General features: G+C 54.2%; 1 protein-coding gene across 1 annotated transcript; it reads right to left on the reverse strand.

Annotated features, from left to right (window-relative positions):
- Positions 1 to 13,137: 13,137 nt before the first annotated feature.
- On the reverse strand, positions 13,138 to 18,295 carry Dlx3 (distal-less homeobox 3). The gene is made up of 3 exons (XM_047546150.1): positions 17,757 to 18,295; positions 16,467 to 16,657; positions 13,138 to 14,957 (listed from the first exon to the last, which is right to left on the reverse strand). Exons 1-3 carry the CDS (start codon positions 18,079 to 18,081, stop codon positions 14,610 to 14,612), a joined length of 864 nt encoding a protein of 287 aa, XP_047402106.1. The 5' UTR covers positions 18,082 to 18,295; the 3' UTR covers positions 13,138 to 14,609.
- Positions 18,296 to 23,901: the final 5,606 nt, after the last annotated feature.

The raw sequence follows: 23,901 nt of genomic DNA on the forward strand, positions 1-23,901 counted from the left end.
CAGTGTTGGGCACTGTGCAGGGGCTCCAGTTCAACCTGGGTCAATGGAGTCAATGCTAGGTGACCATTCTGGACAGCTCAGGGAGCAGCAAGACACAGCTGTGACTCATGGCCACTACACCCCACTGCCCACAGAGGACTGGGCTTAGAGAACTGTGGGAGAAGGGCTGAGGACAAGGGAGAATCATTTAGGGAATCCAGCCCAGCATGGCCCCTGGGGCTGGGGAGGGGCCTCCAATTCCAGGCAAAAGGCTCCCAAGTCAAGCTTCCCTCTTACTGCCTAAACCTGTTCCCAGGCACTGCAAGCTAGGGGCTGGCCCCAGGCTGGAAAGCCCACCAGACTCTTCAGGCCAGCCCAGCACCAGAGAGAGGCTGGCTTGGGGTCACATGTAGGATAGAAGGGGAGTCCCATTCGGTAGAATGCCCATCTCCACAAGCAGGCAGTCCTTCCTGTACTACTTCTGGGTCAGTGGCCACACCCACTCCTCAGAACACACATGGGATGGCAAATGGCACTAGGGGGGTGAAAGCTGAGACCCCAGAGCAGAGAGGAGCGGGAGCGTCTGGAGGAGAGGCGCCTTCTTCCTTCATGCCGTCCCTCACCCACGGACCCTGGCTCCAGGGCTCTCCGGGGTGGCCCAGCCCCAGAGCCCTTTCTGGGTCTTCTCTAAGGCCACAGGCCCGCAGGGCAGCTGTTCCCTTCCACTTCGGGTTGCACACTCCTCTTTCCACAGAGCAGAGATAAGATCTACCGCCCCATCTCGGAAAGCCTCCAAAGGCAGATTAATTGGACAGCCCAACACGAGTCGCATCGTTAAAACAACAGCTTGGTTGTAAAGTTAAGTAGCAGAAGGAGCGTAATTGCTCTCCCAGCCAGCGGCCAGCTGAGCCGACAGCATCCCTCTTCCTTACCCCCTCCGCCCTTTCCAGGGGAAACAGGAATCTCCATTCCACTTGGGAACTGGTCCAGTTTCCCTGGGCTCCCGGGTGGTGATGCACCTGGAGCCCCAGTGGGGGAGGTGCCTGCTCCCATCCCTAAGCCGTCAGGGCTTTGGAAGAGGAACCCTGAGGTCTCTTGGTCTCTTCCCGTGAGGAAGAAGCCCTGCCAGGAACAGGGGAACCAGGAATTCCAACTCTGCCACTTGCTAGCTGTGTGACTTTTGGCAAGTTTCTTAACCTCTCTTGGAGGCTTGTTGCTTCCCCCTAAGATGGGAATGCTAATAGGACATGTTTCACAGTGTGGTTGTGATGATCAAATGAGATAGTGCTTGTAACATGCTTGACACCGTGCCTGGAACATAGTAAGCACTTAATAAATGGCATTTATAGCTCCAGTTTTGATAATCGGGGAGGGAGGGGTTACAGTGTGGGCGAGTTCATACTGCCATCCATTCTCCTCTCTCCTCTGGCAGACCTGCCTCCGGAGGGCGGGGAGGAGGAATCGGGCTGGAGACAGAACCCAACACGTCTCTGGTCATCACCATTTGAGAACAGGGCACAGGCAAGGTCCCAAATGCAAAAGGGCCGGCTGCTTGTGCATCTGAAGTCGGCTGAGACTGGAAATGGGAAAGCGTGCCCATGAATGTCTAGGGCACATGTTATCACGTCTATGTGTCTGCCTCCTCCGGAAAGCTGACTTGAGGTGTCCCCTCCCTCTGGGTCACTCACCTCCTCTTTCTCCACATGCTATTTTAAGGTTTGCCCCCCATTCTCTCCTCCAGCAAAATGAGATTCAATTAATTCAATTAAAGCAATTTTGGAAGCAGCTCCTGAAAGCTTTCAATGTGAGATAATTACAAGTAATTTGCTTCTGTGAGGAGGAAAAGGTGACACGGGGTCTGGGGGAAGGAGGTAGCCCCCTCCTCACCAAATGCCCACAGATCTAGAAAGATTCCACACAGCAATCTTAGCTGCCCTCCCATTGGCCAAATTACTTGCAGGTGGGAAGAGGGAGAGCATGGTGGTGGGAGGGGGTGGGAAGACCCTGCGTGACAGGCGGCCCCTCCTCCACCCCCAAGTCCTCTGTGAAGGTGGGGGTGGGGAACTGCTTATTTCCCCGACAAAATGTCTGCATCGCCGAGGCCGATGATTACTCAGCTCCCAGCCTCATTTGAGTTTGGATGCCTGGACTTGCCTCTGGGATTGGATCCAGAGTCAATGGAATGTTATCCGGGTAGCTAAGGCCTGTGTAGACGGGGGGCCTTGGGAGATCAAGGACTTCCCCAGAACTTATAAGAGATGTGGAGAGAGAGGGGGGAAAGCCAGAGAAGGATAACAGTGAGTTCCTGCTTCCAAGAAGTTGAGGAGACACCGTTCTCTCCCCTCCCAGACTCTCCCCTCCCCAGCTCCAGTGCTTTCTGGTTCTGCCTGGTGTCTAATCTCAATTTTTTCCATTGTAGTGGTGGCAAATCTCCTCTCAGCTTTCTGTGCTCAGGGGCACTGAAGCCTCTTTCTTCCCAAAAGCATCCTACAGGTGTTCCTGCCCCTACCTCACCTGGAATAACCCTTTCCTTACCAGGACTTCTTTGACCTGGAGGAGTCAGGAAGGGGGAATGTAATGTGTTGGAGGGGACCTGGGCTGGGGGCTGGGAGGCAGGCCCTGAGACCAAGGGTGAAGATAGCTTCAGCCTCCACAAAGACCCTCTCAACCCTGCCCGAAAGGCCTGGGGTCCCCCTTCACCAGGAGGTGCGTAATGTTTAAACAATTATGGTGGGGAAAAAAAAGTCATGAGCCTAAAGTACCTCTCTCACCTTCCCAGGCTCCTCTTGCCCAACTTCTCCTAGCTTTCCTCTTTCTGTGGAGGGATTCATTCCTTCGGCTCCAGTTTCTCCCCGCTCTGCTCTGTGGGTGAACCCTTCTCTGAGATGTCTGTTGGGCCTGGGGAGTAGGGAAAAACCCCATCAGTGAATTCTTGGTGACATCTGTCCCTCCAAGATGACTAAGCTCAGGGATGGAAAGTGGCCTTCTCTCCATATCTTCACTTCCCCTTGCCTGGCCAGCTCAGACTGGTTAGGAAGCAGGAATCCAGGACCTGTTCACCCCCAACCTCAAAATGCAAAGGCCCCAGACAAATGCCTGTAGACAGGCAGACCCAGGTCCCCAAGCACATGTCCACATTTGTACAGCAGATGCACACGTGGGCAGACAGATGGCCACGCAGGATACATGCGTGAGCAGGGCTGCGGCGACAGACCCTTGTGTACATCTGCAGGAACATTCCCGTGGTTGTACGCGGACAGACAGAGGAGTGCACTCACAGCTCACGTGTCCACAGAGAGAAGCACAACTTGGAGGGATGATCCAAGCAGGAGATGCCCAGGGGCTTCCACGTAGGCAGACAGAAGTGTACACGGACCAACTTTTGTGTGCACACGCGTGCGAATGCCTGTCTGCCGGAGGGTCCCTTTCTACCTCTCTCTTCTTTTCCCCTTCTCTTTTCTTCTACTGTTCCTGGCTCCTATTTTCTAGGAATATTTCCCTGGTGACCAGCTGTGAAGGGAGGCTCAATGACCGTAGAAATTTTATTGTGACTTTATTTCCTTTGATCCCTGAATCCTGCTTCTTTTCCTGTTCTCTAGCAAGAAGAGCTCCTGTCCCCAGCCCTTCCTGGCAGGTCCTATGGCTCCCAGATGGGGCCATGGTGCCTGGCTCTGTCACGGGAACCCAAAGGTCAGTTAAGGGGGGCTTAGGTGGCCTTTCCCTCAGAGGTCTCCCTGGTCCTTCTGCTCTCCTGCCCTGATTCTGACTCCAGCCTCTGGGAGGAAGGAGGGGGCCTGGTATCACAAGGTGGCAAGAGGTACTGCTCTTGCAGCCAAAAATCTGGATCTGCTACTACTTGCTGGATAACCTTGGGCAAGTTACATACCCTCTCTGAGATTCGGACACTTTCTCTAGCTAAGTTTTGTGTGACCAGGGGGTGCTAACTTGTGTCTACCTCCTCTTTCCACCTGGGTCTGGTGCTTTGTAATGCAGACCCTGTCTCTCCCATCAGACTGAAGTTTCCTCCCCCATCAGATTGGATGTCTTCTGCAGTTTTTTCCAACACCATCGTTTGATGACGCTAAGGTACTCATCCCTATTGGCATCCTGGGGGACATGTCTGGCCAGCCTAGGAAGGGGAAAGGAGTTGGCCCCACGCTTCCTCCAAACATCAAGCTTTCTTTTTTTTTTTTTTTTTTTTTTTTTTTGGGTTCAGCTCCTCACAGTGCCAAGCCTTCAGCCTTTCTGGCCCCAAAATGGAGAGATTACTTCATTTCCAGGGGAGGGTGCCGCTCTCTGTGGAATACGTGTGGAATATATTCCTCTCAGCACTGTGTGAACCATCCCCTTTCAGAGTTCAGTTAAATTGTGGGTCAGACCTAAGGAAGATCCTTTGCTGGCACAAGGAGATTCTATCCTGGCCTATGGCCCTTGTTGTCTTAGCAACCTCCCCTTCGAGTGAAGCATAACACCAGGTTCTGGGTGACCCCACTTAGATCATGAAGCTCCCTGGGGAATCCCCTCCACCCAGAGCCTACCCCGCGATCACCTTCTGTGTCCTGTTTTGCACATTAGTCTGACCCGTCAGGACTTGCAGTCCTCCCTCAGACTGGGGGTTGCCAGAGAGCAGGACACCGGCTTGCCCTCTCAGACTGGGGGTGCCTGCTTGCTTGGCTAGGTGGCTCCTACCTCTGCCTGCTCACCCCTCCCCCACCCCTGATGTTCCCACTCTCTTTGGGGGGAAGGTGCTCAGTCCACGGGGGTTGGGCAGAGGAGAGAGAGGGATGGGGGCCTGTGGTCCTCACCCAGACCCTGCCCCTCCCACTGCCCACCAGCCCTGTGCAGGGCCACTAGACCACGTCTGCTGGCTGGACTTGGGAGCTACTTTCTCTGTCCCTGCAAGCTGGGGCCTGCCACAAACTCCTCCTCCTAGCCCTGGAGCCGCCAGGAATTCTTTGCTCCAACAGATCCTGGGGGAGCCAGACTGCACCGAGCTTCCTGACATGCCTCTGCCCGGCTCCTGTCACATTCCCTGAGCCCAGGGCGATCAGCTGGATCCACCAATACAGGCTGCTTCCACCCTTGTGACCCCAAGTCTTTACCCGACCTCCTCAAAGCCTTCTCCCGCCCTCTCCAAACCCTGAATTCTGGGTTGAGACTCATCTCTGGCTTTGAGTCCCTCCTACTTCTAGCCCTATGGCAGCCCCACCTGAAAAATAAGAAAAACCCCTTTGCCCCTTGAAAAATAAAATGTGCAGCTGCTCAGAAGGCTGAGGCAGAAGAGTCACAAGTTCAAGGCCAGCCTGGGCAACTTAGAGACCTTGCCTAAAAATAAAACTTAGAAAAGGGTACTGGGGATATAGCTCAGTAGGTGATAGAGAATCCCTGAGTCAAATCCCAGTATGACTAGAAGAAGAAGGAGGAAAAGAAAAAAAAAAAAAAGAAAAGAAAAAAAAAAGGAGGAGAGGAAGAAAGTTTAACTCTGGGATTTGAACACCTAGCTGAGAGACCTTGGGCAGGTCACTTTACCTCTCTAGGTATTTATTTCCTCACCTCTGTAGTAGGGATAATGATCAAAACGAATGCCTCCAAAAATTTGGAGACAGGGAGTGTGCACCCTGGTAAGTTATGAAACAGACCGGTTGTGCCAGGAGGTACAGTGGTGCCCTTCTTTACCCTGGCCATGCCATTTTGGTGCCAGGAATGTCCATCCCCCACTCACCCAACTTTCCCCTCTGACCCATCGGCTTCCCATGTAATGGTTCTGAGTATCGTTTCACCCCAGAAACACAAAATAATAAAGAGCCAGAGTACTGAGTTCAAGTTCAGCTCTATGACCTTGGGCAAGTTTCTTAACCTCATCTCCCTCGTGGAAAATGAAGATGATAGCGTGTACAAGATAAAGTTGTTGTGAGAACCGGGGCTGGATGTAGCTCAGGGGTAGAGTGCTTGCCTAGCTTGTGCAAGACCTTGGGCACCATCCCCAGCACTGCCAGGGGGGGAAGCAAGAAAAAGAAGAGAGGATTAAATAAATAAAAATGCAAAAATGCTACAATAAAGTAAGGACTCAGCAAGAATTATTGGTGGTACCTCCAACTAAGCTAGAAAACTTTCTCTGTTCATGTGGGATCTTCCCAAGGGACCCTTCTCCTGTACCTCCCCTTCCTCTGTCATGCTTAATTTTTTTTTTTTTAATTGCTACTAAAGATTAAACCCAGGAGCACTCTAGCAAGGACAATTTAGTGAGACTCTACTTCAGAATAAAACTTTAAAAAAGGGTACTGGAGATAAAGCTCAGGGGTAGGGGACCCCTGAGTTCAAATCCCAGTATGGCTAGAAGGAGAAGGAATATTATCATTATAATTTATTTTGAGACAGGGTCTTGCTAAATTGCCCCGGCTGGCCTTGAACTTGTGATCCTTCTGTCTCAGCCCTCTGAGCAGCTGGATTACAGGGATTACAGATGTATGCCACTGCACCTGGCTTTTCCCTGCTTGGGAGCATCTTTTTGGACCAGGGGCTACTTGTGAGCGGAGCCCTGATGTGGGCTGTCTCTCCTGGACACCAGCAGTGTGTGGGTGTAGGCTAGACAGAAGCTGCTTTGTGACGAGGGGAGGAAGTGGTACAAGCAGTAGTTAAGGGTGAGGAGTCTGTGCTTTCAGGACAGCCCCCTCCACACCCCAGGTAGAAAGACGCCTAAAGAGGTGAGGCTGTACAGTACTTGCCTGGTCACAGCTAACATAATGACAGACAAGGCCCCTGACTTCTTTATCCATGAAATATAACCCATCCGGTAACCCCAGAATCCCTTCAACTAGTGAAGAGGCAGAGATAAAATTGTTTCTTTTTTACTACTATTGATTGGATAGTTAGAAAACTCAAGAGACTCTGGGGTTGGGGGAGAAAAGAAAAAGAAAAAAAAAAAAAAACTTCCAGAATTAATCATGTTGGTATGGTGGCTGGATACAAAATAAATATAGGATACCTGTAACTATTCTCTAGTGTAGCAATAAATAAGGAAAAATGTTCCTCTTATAATGGAAATAATAAATAATCAAATACTGTATGCATATAGATGTGTAGAGTAGCTTTTTAGCTCATCAGTAACTGAACTATATTAACCTCCACCATGATCCCTTCTGCCAGTGCTAGATGACCATCCTTCCATTATGTCTGAAGCACAGTAGACTTACACTGGAATCAAGAAAGCAATTTCCCAGAAGAGGGAGGAATTCAATAGGAGACCTCTCCACAGAGGAGAAAGGGTCAACTTTGGACCCAGTGAGGGTACCTAGAATTCCCCAGGCCTACTGAGGAGTATCTTAATTGCTCATAGCTAATTTTTAAAAATATCTTTAGCTGTAGATGGACACAAGATCTTTATTTATATTTTTATGTGATGCTAAGAATCAAACCCAGTGCCTCACACATGCTAGGCAAGAGCTCTACCACTGAACCACAACCCCAGCACATAGCTAATTTAGTGTAAAACCGGTAGTACAGTTTGTTAAGTTAGCATCCTTTTGCCAAGCCCTTTATGTGTGTTATCTTATTTACTATCATCAGCAGCCCTATAAGAGAGATATGATTAGCTTTATTTTATGGTGAAAGAAAGTAAAGCTCAGAGAGGGCAGGTGACTGACCTTAGGTTACACAGCCTCCGTTATCTCACCTATGAAATAAAATAATAGCGACACTGACCTTGCCAGACGATTGTGAGAATTAAATGAAACAGTGCCTATGAAAGCTCCTGGCATAGGACCTGGCACACAGTAGGTCCTTAGCACCTTTCCTGCCCAGATCTTGGGAGGAGCTGCTGCTCCCTTTCCCAGCCTGCTTCCAGCTCCCTCCAGGCCTTTTGCCTTTTTTAGCTGTAACCCCCCCCACCACTGACGCCCCCACCCCCCACCCTGGGCTGAGGACATGTCATCCTCCCCCCTTCCCCATTGGTGATTCCTGAGCTCAGGGCAGGCCTGACTGGCCCCAGGGGTGGGTGTGGGACAATGCCACACGCATTGCATGACGTGGCCAGGCGCCCTCGGTGCTCAGGGCAGGGCGCACTGCTGCTGCCGTTTGCCAGGTGCGAGGTGAACCGCCTGGGGTGGGGGGCGCCCCTCCCCCGCTGCAGCTAATCCTCCAGGGCGTGGAGCCTCTGTTCCCTGCTTACTCAGCAGACACTTCAATCCTGCTCTGCTTGCCCCAGGAGACAACCGAGGTATTCGGGCCTCGGGGCCACCTCCTCTCACTCCCCCTCCCAGGTTTCTCTCCTTCGGGTGCCTGTCCTGGCTGCTTTGGCCCTGCAGTCCCTCGTTCTCTGACTCCCCACCTTGGGCAGACCCTTCCTTAGAATTCTTCTGGGGCTTAACACACTAGTTCTCCAGTCTCTTTACACTCCTTGAGAGCCTTCTAGACTCATCAGCCAGCCAGGCATTGAGGAAAAGCAATGCAGGCGCCTCACGTGGCTAGGTCCAACCTGCTGGTTACCTGGAGGAAGCGTGCTCTCGCGAGGACAGTCCAGACGGGGCCTGGGATAGTCATTAGGAGCTCCTCTCTTCTGCTGTGTGACTTCAGACAAGTCGCACAGTCTGCCTGGTCCTGCTTCCTGAGGGTTAGAGGACATGATGCCTAGTGCAGGTGCAATCACGGGGACTCCTGCAGAACAGTGACTGGGTCTCGGCTTTCCTTCTGCCATCTTGTTTGACCCCCAGAGGCCTAGAGAGGGCCAGTCGCCTCTCCCCTCGGCCTCAGCTCGCTATCATTTCATTTATCCATGTCCCCTGAGCATGCTGCTCTTCCAGACTCCAGTGGGGGTCCCTGCCCTCGCTTCTGGTGAGTTTCCAGTTGAGGTTCTGTCCTGGCTCTGCCCCAGAGACCCGGCCGCTGCTTCCAGCCAGTGAGACCCACGCCTGAACTATGAACTCGGACCCAGCAATAAAGCAGGCGCTGGGCAGGCTGCCTGACCAGGGCTTGCAGTGGAGGTCTGGGAAGAGTCACTGCCTTGGTGGTGACAAGCATCGCCCAAATGAGAAAGGAGACCCAGGGGGACCCAGCTTGGAGTTTCCCTGAGGAAGGGATCTCAAGACTTCCTGGGGAGGGAGCCCTGGCCCCTGTGAGCTTTCCCTGATGTCCTGGCCCCCAACCTGCTCCCACAAGTCCCTCTCTGGCCCCAGGCCCCACCAGGACCATCCACCTTGCCCTCCTGCCCCCTTCCCTGGGGCCCAGGAAACTCATCTCCAAGCACTTTCGAGCTTCTAAGTCTCCTAGTCGCAGGCTGCTGGGAGGTTGGTAAACAGCTTATTAAGGTGATTAACGCTGCAATTAAAGCTGGAAAAACAGAGGCCAGGGTGCTGGCTGAAGGTCTCCCCTTCCCCTCCCCCTGTCCGCTCCCCTTCCTCTTGGTCCCCTCCGGGCTTAGTTGATGCAACTCTGCTGACTTAGCCAGCAGGGCTTTCACCTGGGGGCCTGGAGGCCGGGCTGGGAGGTCGGGCAGCAGGGGCCTTGCTCAGCTGCCCAGGACCCCTCCCACTTTTCTCCTATGATCCCAGTCTCCGGGGGCTCTGCTGGAGCGGGGAGTAAGTGGCAATGGTGGTGTGGTCCCAGGGGATGGTGTACAGAGGCTGAACTGGGTGGCGTCTCTAGGATCCCCTAGCGCCTGGGCCTCAGGGACAGTTAGAGACCCTCCTCATCCTCTTCCCCAAGACAGAAGAGCAGGAGTCCTTTCCTTCCAGAAGAAGACAAGGAGCTTTCGTTGCCAAGTTCAAGGTGTCAGGGCAGTTCCTGGCATACCTGAGGGGCTGAGGGTGGCCAGACATGACCTTCCTGTGACCCAACATCCAGGAGAGGGTCCAGGGATCCTGGGCTCAGCACCTGCCACTCCTTCAGCACTGGCCCCATCAAGACCACCAGGCTGCTGCTCCCAGGCCCTCCTCAAGCCTCCTTCCTCTTGACTCCACGCCCATTTGAAGAGGGAGCAACTCTGCAGGCGGGGTCCCCAGAAAGGATGCTCCCTGGACCCCCATCTTTGCCTGTCATGCTTCCATCTTTGGAGGCATAATTCACCAATGCCACCTCTTCCATGAAGGCCCTTTCAGGCTTCCTTCCACTTGCCCCCAGCTGCCTCTGTCCTTTCCTCTGACAGTCTTGTCCAGTCCTCCCTGACCTTGGCAGATCTGCCCAGCGGTGGAGTCCTCCAGGCTGAATCTCCTTCTGGCCCTGGAGCTCCTAGCACAGGGTCTGTGCCTCCCCGCCCCCCACTTTGGCCACCTGTGCCTGGCATATAGCAGGAACTCAATAAACATTGGCTGACTTGTCCTTTTCGTGTGTACCTAGAGATGGTGGATCAATCCATCAATGTGACAAGTGCTGTCAGGGGCTGGGTCTGAATTGGGAGTGTGGAGGGTTAGATCATCTCTGGTCAACGGCCATTTGCATTAACCGAGCAGTGCTCACCAAGTGCTGGGTATCCTGTTAAGCATTTTATTCAGATTATTCCACTTAATCCTCTCACCAACCCTGCTAGGTAGGTAGCATCATCTCTGCATTACAGGAAAGGAAAGGTAAGTTTAGAAAGGCGAAGGGACTTGTCCAAGGTCACACAGCCAGTAAAGTGGAGAAGACAGGATTTAAATCCAGGTCAGTTGACTCCGTGTGCACGTTCCTGACCATGGCATTAAACTTTTCTTAGGACCTGCCCAAGGGAAGAAGCCCAGGCCCTCCTGCTCCAATTCCCCTCCCAGGGAAGAACCCAGGGAGGAGGACTGGTGGTAGGGTGGTATGGTGGGTAGAGCTGCAGTCTCCAGCTGTTTGACACTCTGTGCCAAGGCACCATTCTCTGCACAGACCTGGGCTCAAATGCCAACACTGCCAATATTTGTTGTATTTCTTATGTGACCTTGGCAGAGACTGCACCTCTCTAGCCTCAGGTCTGTCTGTCGTCCTTCCTTTCCTCTTTCCTTCCTGGGGATGGACCCAGGGCCTTTTGCCTGCTCAACACATGCTCTACCATGGTAGCCTCAGTCTTCTCATCTGAAAACTTACATCACTCACCTGCCAAGCTATTATGAGGGTCACACGCCAAGTGCCTGGCACAGAGAGAAGTTTAGCAAATGTCAGCTATTACTAAGACTGGGACAATGGTGACCCTCAGGGCAGACTGGGGTTCCCTAGCCTGCCCCCCTTCTTCCCTGAAGGTTGGCACAGGCAATGGGTGAAATTTGGCACAGGCAATGGGTGTCGTGAAGAAGCACCTGGCAGAAGATGGGCTCAGTAGCCCACTGCGCACGCTGCCTCGCCCCTCCAAGCCCCCTGCCCCCGTCCCCCAACCCCAGCTCCCACCAAGGCCAGTGAAGAGGGCACCTGACTGTCCCCGAGGTGAGGAAGAGGAAGGGGAGGTCAGGGGTGGGGCTGACCCCCACGGGAGGTCACCTGGGCAGTTAATCCAGCCTGACTGAACAGGGATGAGCAGGGAGGAATTAGGGAGCTTACAACATCCTTTCATCCCGCAGCGCCTGCCTGCCCGCCCAGCCTCCCTCCTTCCTTCCTCTCTCTTTCTGCCCTTTTTCCCCTCTCCCTCCCTTTGCTGGCAGCCCAGCCCTAATAAAATGCAGTGTCTCCAGCGAGTCTGCCCGGCTGCCGCCTCGCTGCTCCTGCCTGCACGCAGCCCTCAAACCAAACTGCTCGGCTCAGCCCCGCCTGGCAGCTGCCACCTTAACCCTTGCCAGCCCGCTGGCGTCTGTGGGCTGAAGGCCTCTCCCTTCCGCCTCCCTCGGGCAGGCAGGCATTGGGGGAGGAGAGGGCCTGTTTCCAAGAGGGAGAGGGATGGAGTAGGCGCTGAGGTCCCCAGCTCTGCAGTCCTGCCAGAGAACCCAGCCCTGCGTTGCTCTGACAGTCAGCCAAGTCCCCTCCATAAGCCTGGGACCCACTCCTTTTGCCTTCTCATCCTTATTCTGCTTTGTACCTCACAAGATCCCCAGAGGCCAACAGGGTGGGGATTGTTATCCCCATTTGACAGATGAGGACACTAAGGGCCTGCCTGGGGAGGTTCCAGGCGAGCTGGGTCACAGTGGTGCTGGGTGGTGGTGCCTATTTTCTAAACAAGACTCTTTCCATTTCAGGGAGCCACCTCTGCTCGGTGTTCCTGTGTGCTCGCGTGTGCATGTGACCGACATCGGGGTGACTTAAGTGTGTTTGTGCACCGATGTGCTGGGGGGCGTATGGCTTTGGTTTTGTTATGTTCCTGTGATGCTGTGCCTTGGGTGTGTTTGTGTCTGTGGTAGAGCCTGCAGATGACCCATTTGCCTCACATGGGAGTGCAGACAAGTGTGACAGAGAGATGTCACTGTGTGTCTTGGTATGTGTGTTTGTGTAGCAGAGTGTGAGGCAGCTCGGTGGCAGCGTGTGTTCATACGGGCCCACCTCTGCCCAGATGTGGCCCTCACACACACCTCCATTCATCCCCACACCCGCCCCGCATCTCATCTCCAAAGCCTCGGATTGGGGTCTGGAAGAGGAGGTGGCAGCGGCCTGGCCCACGCAGTCAGAAGCAGTGGTGCGCAGGTTCCGATTCAAGCCAGAGCCCTCTCAGGAAGGGCAACACAGATGTCTCAACCTCCATGGGTGCTTCTCTCCCAAACTGGACCTGGTGGCCAGGGGCCCTGCCAGCTGTGAGGGCAGTGGTGTGCCCCATGCCTGAAGCCCCACCCTGACCCAAGCTGGGAGGGACAGACAGGAGGTGAGGGGCTGGGAGCACCTGGGCGTGGAGGCAGGGGGTTTACACGCGTGTGCAAGCATGTCTGCGTGTGAGCTCAAGATCAAAGAGCAGCCCCGAGGTGACCTGGCAGCAACAGCAGCAGTGGTGGCGGAGGGCAGCTGGCTGACAGGAACACCAAGCCACCAAGCAGAGTGGAGTTAGGGAGACCACAGCTGGTAGCCTCCTTGCCTGACCAACCCAGACTGGGGGCAGATGCGAGGTTAGGAGCACCTGCCACCTGGGGCCAGGCCCAGCCCAGCTCTCTAGTAGCAGATTCCCCATAGGCCCTGTGCCCCAGGAGCCTCCTAGCTCACAGGTCCCTCCCCACCAGATCCCTTCCCCAACTCCCAGGCCTCCCCGCAAGAGCTGCCTGCCTCCAGCCGCCAGTTCAAAGAGTGCAGTGGTTATTTTCTTCTTTTTTATTAACATTATATATAAAGATGGGTCCAGTAAGAAAGCAGAAATGAGAAGGCTGGGAGGGGGTGGGAGCTGGCTTCATTCCTGTCCCCCTGGGGCGGGGCTTGGAGGCCCACCATGTCTCTCCGGGCTCCTGTCCTCCCACGAAACCCCATCCAGCCAGAGCCCACATCCCTCTTTCTCTCAACCCGGAACACAGGGAGATCGGAGAGCGCCACATAAATAGGAAACCCCAGTCGGGAGGGGGCCCTTGCTCTTAAAAAAAATACATACTATATATATAGCTACAGTCTTTTTTACCTCTCTGTTTCCTCCATGTTTTACCACATCAGGGGTGGAAGAAAGTTAGCTCTGGGGGGGACGCCTGGGCAGGGAGAGGTCGTGCCACCAGCCCTCCAGGGACCCAGTGGTCCTGCCAGCGGTGTGGCAACCAGCCCGCCCCCCTAAGGCACTGAGTTATCCTCCTTCCCTTCTCCTCTCCACACACCTCACCTCACCCTCCATTCTCCAGCTCAGCGGGAGCAATCTGTTTCCAAGGCCACCGGAAAGGGGTCGTTTGGGGGCTTGTCTTGCCTGGTATGTCTCCTTGGAGATTTGGAGTATGGCGCCAAAACTGCCAACTTACTGGAGGAGAAGAGATGAGGTGGGACGGGGCAGACTGGAGCTGCCCACCCCCCCCAGGGGAGATTTGGTCCTATCTGGTAACAATGCCCTTTGTTTTCCTATTTTTCAACAGCTTTTAAAATCAAAGTTGTGCAAAGTCCTGTACACAGAAAAAGAAATGGGTCCTTAGGGAAAACAGGGGAGACCCCCCCCCCACTGCCAACACTGGAGTGGGGAGATGGCTCCTTTAATTCTTCCCTTGAGAGCCCCAGATATTAAGATTCCCTCACTTGGGGGGTTTCTTTGGTTTAACCCTCAAATCCTAACTGAGGGCCAGAAGTGCAGGGTGGGGGCTAAGTCAGGTCCCCATCCTGAGGCCCAGTCATGATGTCCAATGTCTTTTTGGCAGAAGGGCCTTGCAGGAGAGGGAGGGCACAGGTTGCTGAGGAGAAACCAGGTCTGGCAGGGGTTAGGATCCATGGCACCCGGCCTCCCAGCTTCTCCGTGCCCAAGGTCTCCAGCCTGGGGAACAGGTACTGTTACGTTTTAGAAGGTGGAAGGTGATGAGCCATTTAGAGCCAATCCAGGCTCCTGGAGCAGAAGGGGAACCACGGTCCCTCCTGGGGTGGCTTGCCCCAATATCTGGAGGGATGTCCCAGTTCTAAGCAGGGGAGGGAGGTTCAGGGGACATCCTTGGTCCATGCAAATTTCATCTGGAAGCTCTTGGTTCCTGGAGGAAGGGGCAGGGGGAACGGGGGCTTTGCCCCTAGCTCCTCCATGATTCCTGAGTGTCGGCTAGGACGGAGGCACCTTCTGCCTGGTCCCGGGGGTCCTTCGTGGGGGGTGCAGGCCAGATGGGTGTTCAGTACACAGCCCCAGGGTTGGGCGGGGGCCCGGGGGAGGCGTGGTGCAGGGTGGCCGGTTGAGGCGGCTGCTGCTGTAAGTGGGGTCCACTCAGGTTCTGTGCGTGGTACCAGGAGTTGGTGGGGTCATCCAGGTAGCTGGGGGAGGCACTGTATGGGAGCGGTGGGGGTAGCTGGCTGCGGGCAGGGGCCGGAGTGGAGTGAGAAGAGGTGTCCCAGAGGGCTGGCGACGGCGGCGAATTGCAGGCCATGGAATCGCTGTTGTTGGGACTGTGCTCTAGGGGAACTTCTCCGTTCTTGTAGAGCTTCTTGAACTTGGAGCGACGGTTCTGGAACCAAATTTTCACCTGGACAGGAGAAGAAAAGGGTAGCTAGTTAGCTTCTCAGGATGCCACAGGAAAACCCCACAGGGAACCCAATCCAGAGAAGGTAAGGCCAGCACCCAAGAAAATCAGGTGAAATCTGTCATCCTCACTCTCAGTTCAACATCATTTTTATCCATCTGGGATAAATCTGTGGCTCGGAACTTTTGACACTGGTCCAGGTTCTATTCTGCCACTTACTAAGTGTGACCTTGGGCAAGTTGCTTAACCTCTCTGTTCTCGCCTTCCTGTGCAAAATAGGAGTGACATTACTATTTCCTACCTCATAGGATTGTTAAGAGGCTCAGCTAAGTTAGGACATACGAAAACTTAGAGCGACCTGGTGCATAGTAAGCACTCAATAAAAGGAAGTCCAAAGGGGACCGGGCAGTTTGTGGCATTTCGTTCACATTAGCCCATAAACAAAGGTGCCCAGATACATAGACACAAACACACACCCACACATGCATTTCTATACTCACACACACACACCAGACTAAAAAGCTACTCACATTCACAGATACACCCAGATAAACACTCCACAGCATGAGCGCCCACATTCACACACCCAGGCTTGAAGCTCTCTTGGGTTCAGGCTGGGCAGTGGGGGTGACTTTGGGACTTAGGAGCAGGTGAGCCATGATTCCCCAAATTTCCCTTGGGGTATCTCCCCCTCCCCCTGCTGCTTCCCCACCCCATGACTGGTACAAACAATGAATCAGCTCCTCACTGGGTGACCCAGATTCCCGGGGACCAGGCCCCACGCAGCCAGCCACAACCAAGGCCTGCCTGTCAACACCTGTAGGGAGCCTGGCGTCTGCCACTCCTCCCCTGAGCAGTGACAGACTGCTGGGGGCTTTAGGGACAAATTGAGGATGGGGGTGGGGCTCCCACTTTCCAGTCCCCATCTCCCTTTGGTCAGGAATCTCTCCGCTAGACCCCTGGCAGAGGCAGGGTGGAGAATCTGGGTGCTGGGCAGGAAAGTGTGTTGATGAAAGCATGCATTTTGGCATTGCTCACGGGTGTGCAGTTACAGACACTTGTCCTCCATTTTTGAATGCAATGACCCTCTTGAAGGATTGCACTTCTCATGTGAGCATCCCCATGTTTGTGCAGCCCCTGGGATGTGTGCAAACATATACACCCATATACTTGCACACCTGTACCCCTCGATGCACACACCTAGTCTGGAGGAAAAATACAACTGAGGACTCCTACGACTTGACCAGCAATGCTGGGGGCCTTGGGAGCTGGGGATCTAGAATGAGGGCATCACTTTCTGGAACAGATGTACCCAGTTACACAGGTTCACAACTATTCACACTTGAACGCCATGTGCTAACGCCCCACTTTCCGACAAAAGTTGAAACTTGGAATCCTTCATCCCACCAGCAAGGGTTTCCTGAGCTTGCAGAGCTCAACCAGGTTCGGTGGCGCCCAGAGAACCCTGGGATCCCGCATGCTCCCACCGGCCCTCGACCTCCCAGTACCAACCTGTGTCTGCGTGAGGCCCAGTTGTGCAGCCAGCTCGGCGCGCTCGGGCAGTGCCAGGTACTGGGCCTTCTGGAAGCGGCGCTGCAGGGCGGCCAGCTGGTAGCTGGAGTAGATGGTGCGCGGCTTTCGGACCTTCTTGGGCTTCCCGTTCACCATGCGCACCTCGGCTTCCGGCTCCTCTTTCACCGACACTGCAGGAAACGCACAGGATTGGGAGCGGCTCAGCTTCGGCCTGCGACCCTTGCGCGCTCCAGAGCCCCGCGGGTCGCCGCTCCCCCTAGGTCACCGATTCGCCGTGGGATTTCCGGGCGGCGCGCTCCGCCGCCCGCGCCAGGGGAGGGAGCCTGGGCTACGGAGCCGGACCGGCGGCCGCCCACGACGCGACGCTCCCAGCTCCGCGCCTGGCCCCGGGAGCCCGGCCCCGGCGCTAGCAACCACCTGGGCGAGGGCCGCCGCGGCTCTGCTCCGGACGCCCCCCACCCCCACCCCCGCGGCTCGCCTCCCAGCCTCCAGGATCCTGCCACCCATCTGCTGGCCGCCCCCTTTAGTCCCACCTGGCCCGCTGCTGCTTCTCGCTCTGTCCTTACTCCCACCCTTCTGATTTCCTATTTTAGAATAGTTTTAGATTTTCCGAAAAGTTGCAAAAATAATACACTCCCTTCTTTCCTGTCCCTCGTCTCTCTTTTTATTCCTTCTTTACTTTCTTCCTCTTCCTCTTTCCTTCCTTTCCACTGTTCTTTCTTCTGGCCTTTCGCTCTTTCTTTCCACATTTCCTTCTTGCTGTCTCCACCTCTCTGTTTCACCTTCTCTGCGTCTCGGTCTCTGTTTCCCCTAATTCCGGTCGTCTCTTTCCAGGAGTCCTTCACTACTCCGAGCCTCCCCAGTCGACCAAAGACGGGGCTTTGGAGCTTCCAGTCCCTACTGCCTAACCTCAAGTCCTCGACGACCCGATGGAGGACCGCCTGTTGAAGTACCCCTGAAATCGCCTCGATGAAGAGGTTGCCTGACAAGCCAGAGCTCCTTGTTCTCCCAGCTCACCCGATCCTCAGCCGAGACGGCGAAACTGCGGCGCATAGCAGGCGCATAGCAGGCTCCGCGCCCCTAACCCTCAGTCTCAGCACTGGAAGGTCGCCTGCCCCTCTGGGAGTCATCCAGCCTACCTCCTCTCACTCCAGGCAGTGCATTTTTACCTTTCAGCCTTGTCTAGATTTAAGCTTCCATTCCCCGCATTTGTCTCCCTCGGGAACCTTCTAGGGTCTCCCACCCTCCTGGCGATCGCCGTGTCCTCACCTGGGTCCTGGGCAGGCAGCGGCTGCTCTCGGTACGCTCCGTATTGCCGGTAGGAGGCTCCATAGGTATATTCCGACTTCGGCGAGTAAGCGCCAGTGCCCGCGAGCCCATTGAGATTGAACTGGTGGTGGTAAGTGTAGGGGTTCACCGTCTGGCCGTAAGGCTGGCCTGAGTAGTAGTCGTGCTGGGGAGCGCTATAGTAGCCCAAGTCAGTGACCGAAGACTCGGGCAGGGTGGGCGAGTCCTTGGAGCCCGCATGGCAGCTAAGCGAGCTGGAGATATCTGTGAGGATGCTGCTGAGTTTGCGATCGAAGGAGCCACTCATGCTGGCGGGCGCCGCACCTCCCCCGGGCTGGCCTCCACGGAGGAGCACCGAAGTGGACAGGAGCGCAGAGCAGGCGGAGGAGACCAGGCTGCGTGTGTGTCCACAAGGCGAGGGGAGGGCCCTGTCGCGTCTTGGGGGAGGGGGTGGCCGAGGGGCGCTCAGACCATCGCCGTCGGTCAGTCGGGCTTTCGCTGCGCGCCTCTCTCCGCGTCCCAAGCCAGAGTCAAATGCTGCCAGCTCCGCCCGGCCAGCCGGTTATAGACTCAATGTTGGAGTCGCAGAGGGAGGCTCCTGCGCGCTGATTGGCTGCAAGTCTTGCCTTCGAGGCAAAACACGCTCTCGCTCTCTCGCTCGCCTCCCCCCATTCTTTGTTGTTACCCAAAATGCAGGCAGACACACACACACACACACACACACACACACACACACACACACGTTCCTCTTATCTTCCAGTCTAGATAAACCCTGGGTGGGGGGTGACTTTGCAGAGCCCCCAGGATCCCTCAGTCAGTTTTCTTGCCTGGGGGTGGGCTTAGGTGCAATGGGGAAGGAGGGGAATTTGCCCATTGGGTGTTTGTGGAAGGAGGTGGTCCAAGATGTGTGTGTGTGTGTGTGTGTGTGTGTGTGTGTGTGTACTATGCAAGTGTCAGTTGACTAAGTGGTAAGGACTCAAGATCCATGAAAATGGTTTAATCTCTTCAAATCAGAAGGAAAAAAGACAATTTATTTTGGGTTGGAAAAAAATTTTGACCATATTAATGTTACATTTATAGACTTGCAGTCATAAAATGTAATTTTAAAAAATGTATAGAGGCAGAGACCCACCTTGCAAAGGCGTCCTGGGCCCAAAAGGCTTTGGGAGGATCCTACAGGGGCAGGCTGTGTGAATTGAGGGGCTGATAGAGAAGATGGGGATTATACTCCAGCCATTTCCCAAAACTACCTGTGCACAGTTTCGGGGATAGCACAGCTTGAATGGAAATGCAGGTTGCATGGAAGGAGCTAGGGACTGGTGTCCACAAGATGTGAGTAAGGACGCAGGCTGTCTCTGTGTGCTTCAGGAAGTCTGGGGGCAGATTTTGTGCAGTATGGGACAGTAGTGAGGAGTGTGGGCATTTTTAGGGTTCAAGTGTACGGGTCAGGAGTGCTTGGGGGGTGTGTTCCACAGTGTACAGGGATGTTCAGTGAGTGCAGGGGTGTGTGTGAGTAAAGTGTGGCAGTCGGGTAGGGGGGTATGGGGCATGTGTGAGTGTGTGTGACTGCTGCACAGATGTGTTTAGACCTCTCCAACCTTCCCAGTCCCCAACAGGGGAAGTCAAGATGCTACATTGAACTCTTTTGCACCACGAAGTCCCGGATGAAGAGGTTCCCCTACCTGGGGACCCCCAAAGTCTGGTCCTGTCTGACCTACAAAGCCCAGTCCCTAGGTCATCCTAGTTGTTCCAGACATCTAGCCCATTTATCCATTCCACCCCTACTTCTGCCCCCCGCCTTTCTTTGGAGAGAGGAAGAGCTTCTCCAATCTCACTTCTTAACCTGTCCCCTTCCCTCCCGCCCCCACGCCTTTCTAGTCGTGTCCCCTTGCTCTGCACTTGCCTGGCCAACGCTTTGAGGACACGCGGTGCCAGCGCGCCACCTCGTGGTTACCTCTGGGCTTTGCAACCTCCCCAAGCCCGGTGTCTCGCCAAGCTCCAGGGAAGGGTCTCCCGAGTAGACCCCGCCCGGCAGGAGTGTGCAGAGGCCTCTGTGCCCCTTTCCAGAGCCCGCGGCCTTCTTCTGAGGCTGAAAGAACTTTGAGAGTTGCTGTTGGCGGAGACAGAGGTCGCGGTCCAGGCCCAGGGACAGGAGCGGATCCCTGCTTGGCCTGGGCCGCCCCGGGAGGCCGCCGCGTGGGAAAGGTGGGGGCGGGGGCGGGAGCGGGGAGCGCTATCTGTCTGTCTATCTGCGCGTCCCCCCAGCGCCTATCGCCAGCCGCTCCGAGCCCGTGGCGGGGCGAGTTGCCACCCGCTCTGGATGCCCTCTGTTCTGGTGCCAAGAGGGCGCCCAGAGAGCCCGCGGCGTTGGGGGCAGGAAGGGCACTGGGCGGGCGGGCTCCCCTCTGATGGAGGATGGGAGCGGGGGAGGTGGCCAGGGCTTGCTTGGAGCCCCCAACTCCCCACAGCGAAGGGACAGCGTCTGGCAAGCCCTGCCTCAGTTTTATTTCATTCATTCAACTGAGAGCAGAAGGAGCAGGTGACTCAGAAGCCTCATGCCTTCTGCCTCCCCACCCCACCCAACCCGTGGCTCCCTAGTAAAGTCAATGAGCTCAACCCTGGAAATCTGGAATCCTGAAAGGGGTTGGTGGTGGTGGGTCGTATTAGGATAATTTCTAAATTTCTAAGCTCCATCTGGAATTTTATTTATTTATTATTTTTATTTTTTGGTACCGAGGATTGAAACGAGAAGTGCTTTACCACTGGGGCCACGTCCCCAGCCCTCTCCCCCTTTTAATTTTATTTTTTTTTTTATTTTTATTTTGAGACAGTTCACCCTAAGTAGCTTAGGGCCTCACTAATTTGCTGAAGTTGACCTCAAACTTGCAATCCTCCAGCCTCAATCTTCAGAGTCCCCAGGTATGCCCAGCCCATTCTGAAAATTCTGAGTTCTAGAAAGGGACTGAAACTGCAACATTAGGACCTTAAAGGAACAATTGTTTGGTAAAGTAATGCTAAGATCTTGTCCCCCATTGCATGGCGTGCCAGGGAGACTATTAGTCCTGTTCACTGCTGCCGTCCAGATTCCTAAGACAGTGCACAGTAGATACTTGGTGAGTGTCTAATGAGAATCCCTCCGGCTGAAGAGGGACTGAATCACCCGGGTGCTGCTCCAGCGAACCCCTGACTGAGGCTGAGGCATGTCTGATAGGAGGCATGGGCCAGGCAGGAGACTCCAGGGCCAAAAGAGGAGCAACTTCCCAGATGGGGCATCATGAGTGGTCCCAGAGGCCTGTCAGGCCAACGGGAACGGAACCACCAACAGCTGGGTGGGAGAGGTAACTGAAGGATGCAGTGGGACCAATGCCACCCACTAGGCCTCACCTGGGCTAACAAGATGAACAAGTGGTGACTGGAGTCCTGCCCTGGGTGGAAGGGTAAAGCAGGGCAGCCAGTGCCTCTGGGAGGCTGGTGGGAGGGGAAAAAGGACAGAGCTGGCTGATGTCCAAAACGAGGTCCATTGCCCACCCTGACTCTGGCACAGAGAAAGGTGCCTGTTGAAGCAAGCTGGTCCCTGGAGTACAGGTGTCATACAGCCTAGGCACCACCTCAGGAAATGGGCTCCACAGCCCCGCCTGAGGGAAGGGACTCTAGAAGCAACCAAGCAGAGGGTGAGCAGGCCAGGTCTTGCTGTCTCCCTTGCTGGGGACCTGGCGCCATCTAGTGGTCATAGTGAGGCAGTGTCCAGCTCCACTGGGCAGACCCGAAGTGGACCACCTAAAGGGGCAAGGCTATTACTCACAGAAGAAATATTATCTACTTTAGGAGTCCTGTCAGCACTAAGTACTCAGTTTCAAAGTTAGCATCATTACTCCTTGGTTTCCCCTGCCCCTTTGGCCGTCCATCTTTGTCCAGCCAGTGGCTCCTTCCCTGGAGTTTCTCATTTGTAAATAAAAAAGGGAATTGTTTGATGGCCTTTGAGGTTCCTTCGAGCTCTGATATTCTCTGATTCTAAATTTTAGGACTCCTGTAGGTTAAGGTGACCACCCCACTATCTTTCCACCAGCCCCCTCAGAGATGCACCGCAGCCTCCAGGGCTCTGCAGGCAGGACCTCCTCCCGGAATGCCTTATCCACCCAGCAAATCTTCACGGAGCCTCTGTGCTGTGTCAGACTTCATGCTGGGTGCTGGGGATGTGATGATCAAGACAGACACAATGGCCCCTCTAGGAGCCTTGGTTCCAACAGGGGAAGTGGACACATGGGTGACTAGTGTCACTATTGTGTGATGTGTGCTGGGACAGGGGTACCACACACTTCTGTGACTGCCCAGGCAGGCCCAACCCTTCTCCAAGGCCGGAGGGGACCTGAAGTGAGACCTGGAGGATGTGTGGGGCTGGGAAAGGCAGAGATGAGAGGCAAGAGGGGCTCCCAGCCACTGCGATAGTCTGCTCCGAGGCTCCTGGTTCTGCCTGGAGGATAGCATGGGGAGGGGGGTCTAAAGGTGAAGCAGGGTGGGGTCAGGGGCCCAGAGCTCAGAGTGCTGGCAGCCGGAAGTGGGAGAATGGGCTTATTTAGAGGCTGGGGAAACCATTGAAGTATTTTAACTAAGGGAGATATACGATGAGATTTTCATTCTGAAAGATCTCTCTAACCGCAATGTGGTGCTAGACCATGCAGGTGACAAGACTGGAGGCTATGGGCCCATATAGGAGGCCATTGCACAAGCAAAGCAAGAGGGATATGTGGTCTGGGTTAAGGAGGCGGTGGGTGGTGGAGAGAAGTGATGTGAGAGAGAGCAAGGAGGTGGGGACCCCAGGTCTTGGGAGAGGATTGGGTGTGAGTTGTAGGGAGTGGGTATACCCAAGCTTCTGATTGGGACAACTGAGTGGAAAGTTGGGGCTATTCTCTGAAAGAGAGAACACTGGAAAGAAGGGATTCATGACGGGAAGAAGATGTGTCTAGTTTTGTTTTGTTTTCTAACTTTTCACTGGTGTATAACATACTTGCAGAAAGGTACCCAAGTCACAATGAATTTGCACAAACCAAACACAGCTGTGTACCTAGCCCCTGGCAGAGCACTGGTGGAGAGACCTTAGCTGCACTCAGGAGACCCAAGGGTAAACATCATCCTGCTCCTAGCAACGTAGGTCAGTTTTGCGCCATTTTGACTTTCATGCAAGTATGTACTTTTGTGTCTGGCTTATTTTGGGGGTGGGGAGGGGCTCTGGAGATCAAGCCCAGAACCTTGCACATACTAAGCACATGCTCTACCACTGAACTGCACCCTCAACCCTGTGTCTGGCTTCTTTTGCTCAATATTTGGTTGTGAGATGTACCCATGTTGTTGGATATATTTGTAGGCTGCTCATTTTCACCACTGCATGTGAGTATCCTATCATTTAAATATATCGTCATGTGTTTATCTGTTGTACTCTTGGTGGGCATGTGTGTCATTTCCGGTTTGGAATGATCCTGAATGGTGCGACTCTAATTTTCTCATATGGGTCTTTTGGTACACGTGTGTATGCTGCTGTTAAGTGCCTAAAGGAGGATGTGAGATGTGAGGTGTGCATATATTCAGCTTTAGAAGGTACTTCCAAGAGTCTCTGAAGCGGTTGTGCAGTTTAATTGTGATCATGTTGAGTTGCATCTTTGAGATAGAAACCTAGGAAGAACTGTTCAGCAGGAGATGGCTACAGGCTACAGATCTGAAAAATTTGTAAAGAAACTGGAATTGATTAGACCGGAAACTATGCAACTGCTAGAAGAAAACATAGGGTCAACTCTTTAGCAGATAGGCACAGGCAATGAGTTCCTCAATAGGACCCCGAAGCTCAAGAAATAATGCCAAGAGTTAATAAGTGGGATGGCATCAAATTAAAAAGCTTCTGCACAGGACTGAGGAGGTAGCTCAGAGGTACAGCACATGCCTAGCATGGTTGAAGCCCTGGGTTCAATCCCCATCACCACATAAAAAACAAACAAAAAGATTAAAAAAAAAAAACAGCAAAGGAAACAATAACAATTAAGAAAGTGAAGAGAGAACCTGCAGAACGGGAGAAAATCTTTGCTAGCTACTCTTCTGACAGAGGACTCATATCTAGAATCTATAAAGAACTCAAAAA

Source organism: Sciurus carolinensis, chromosome 3, assembly GCF_902686445.1.
Source record: "Sciurus carolinensis chromosome 3, mSciCar1.2, whole genome shotgun sequence".
Classification (NCBI taxonomy): Eukaryota; Metazoa; Chordata; class Mammalia; order Rodentia; family Sciuridae; genus Sciurus; species Sciurus carolinensis.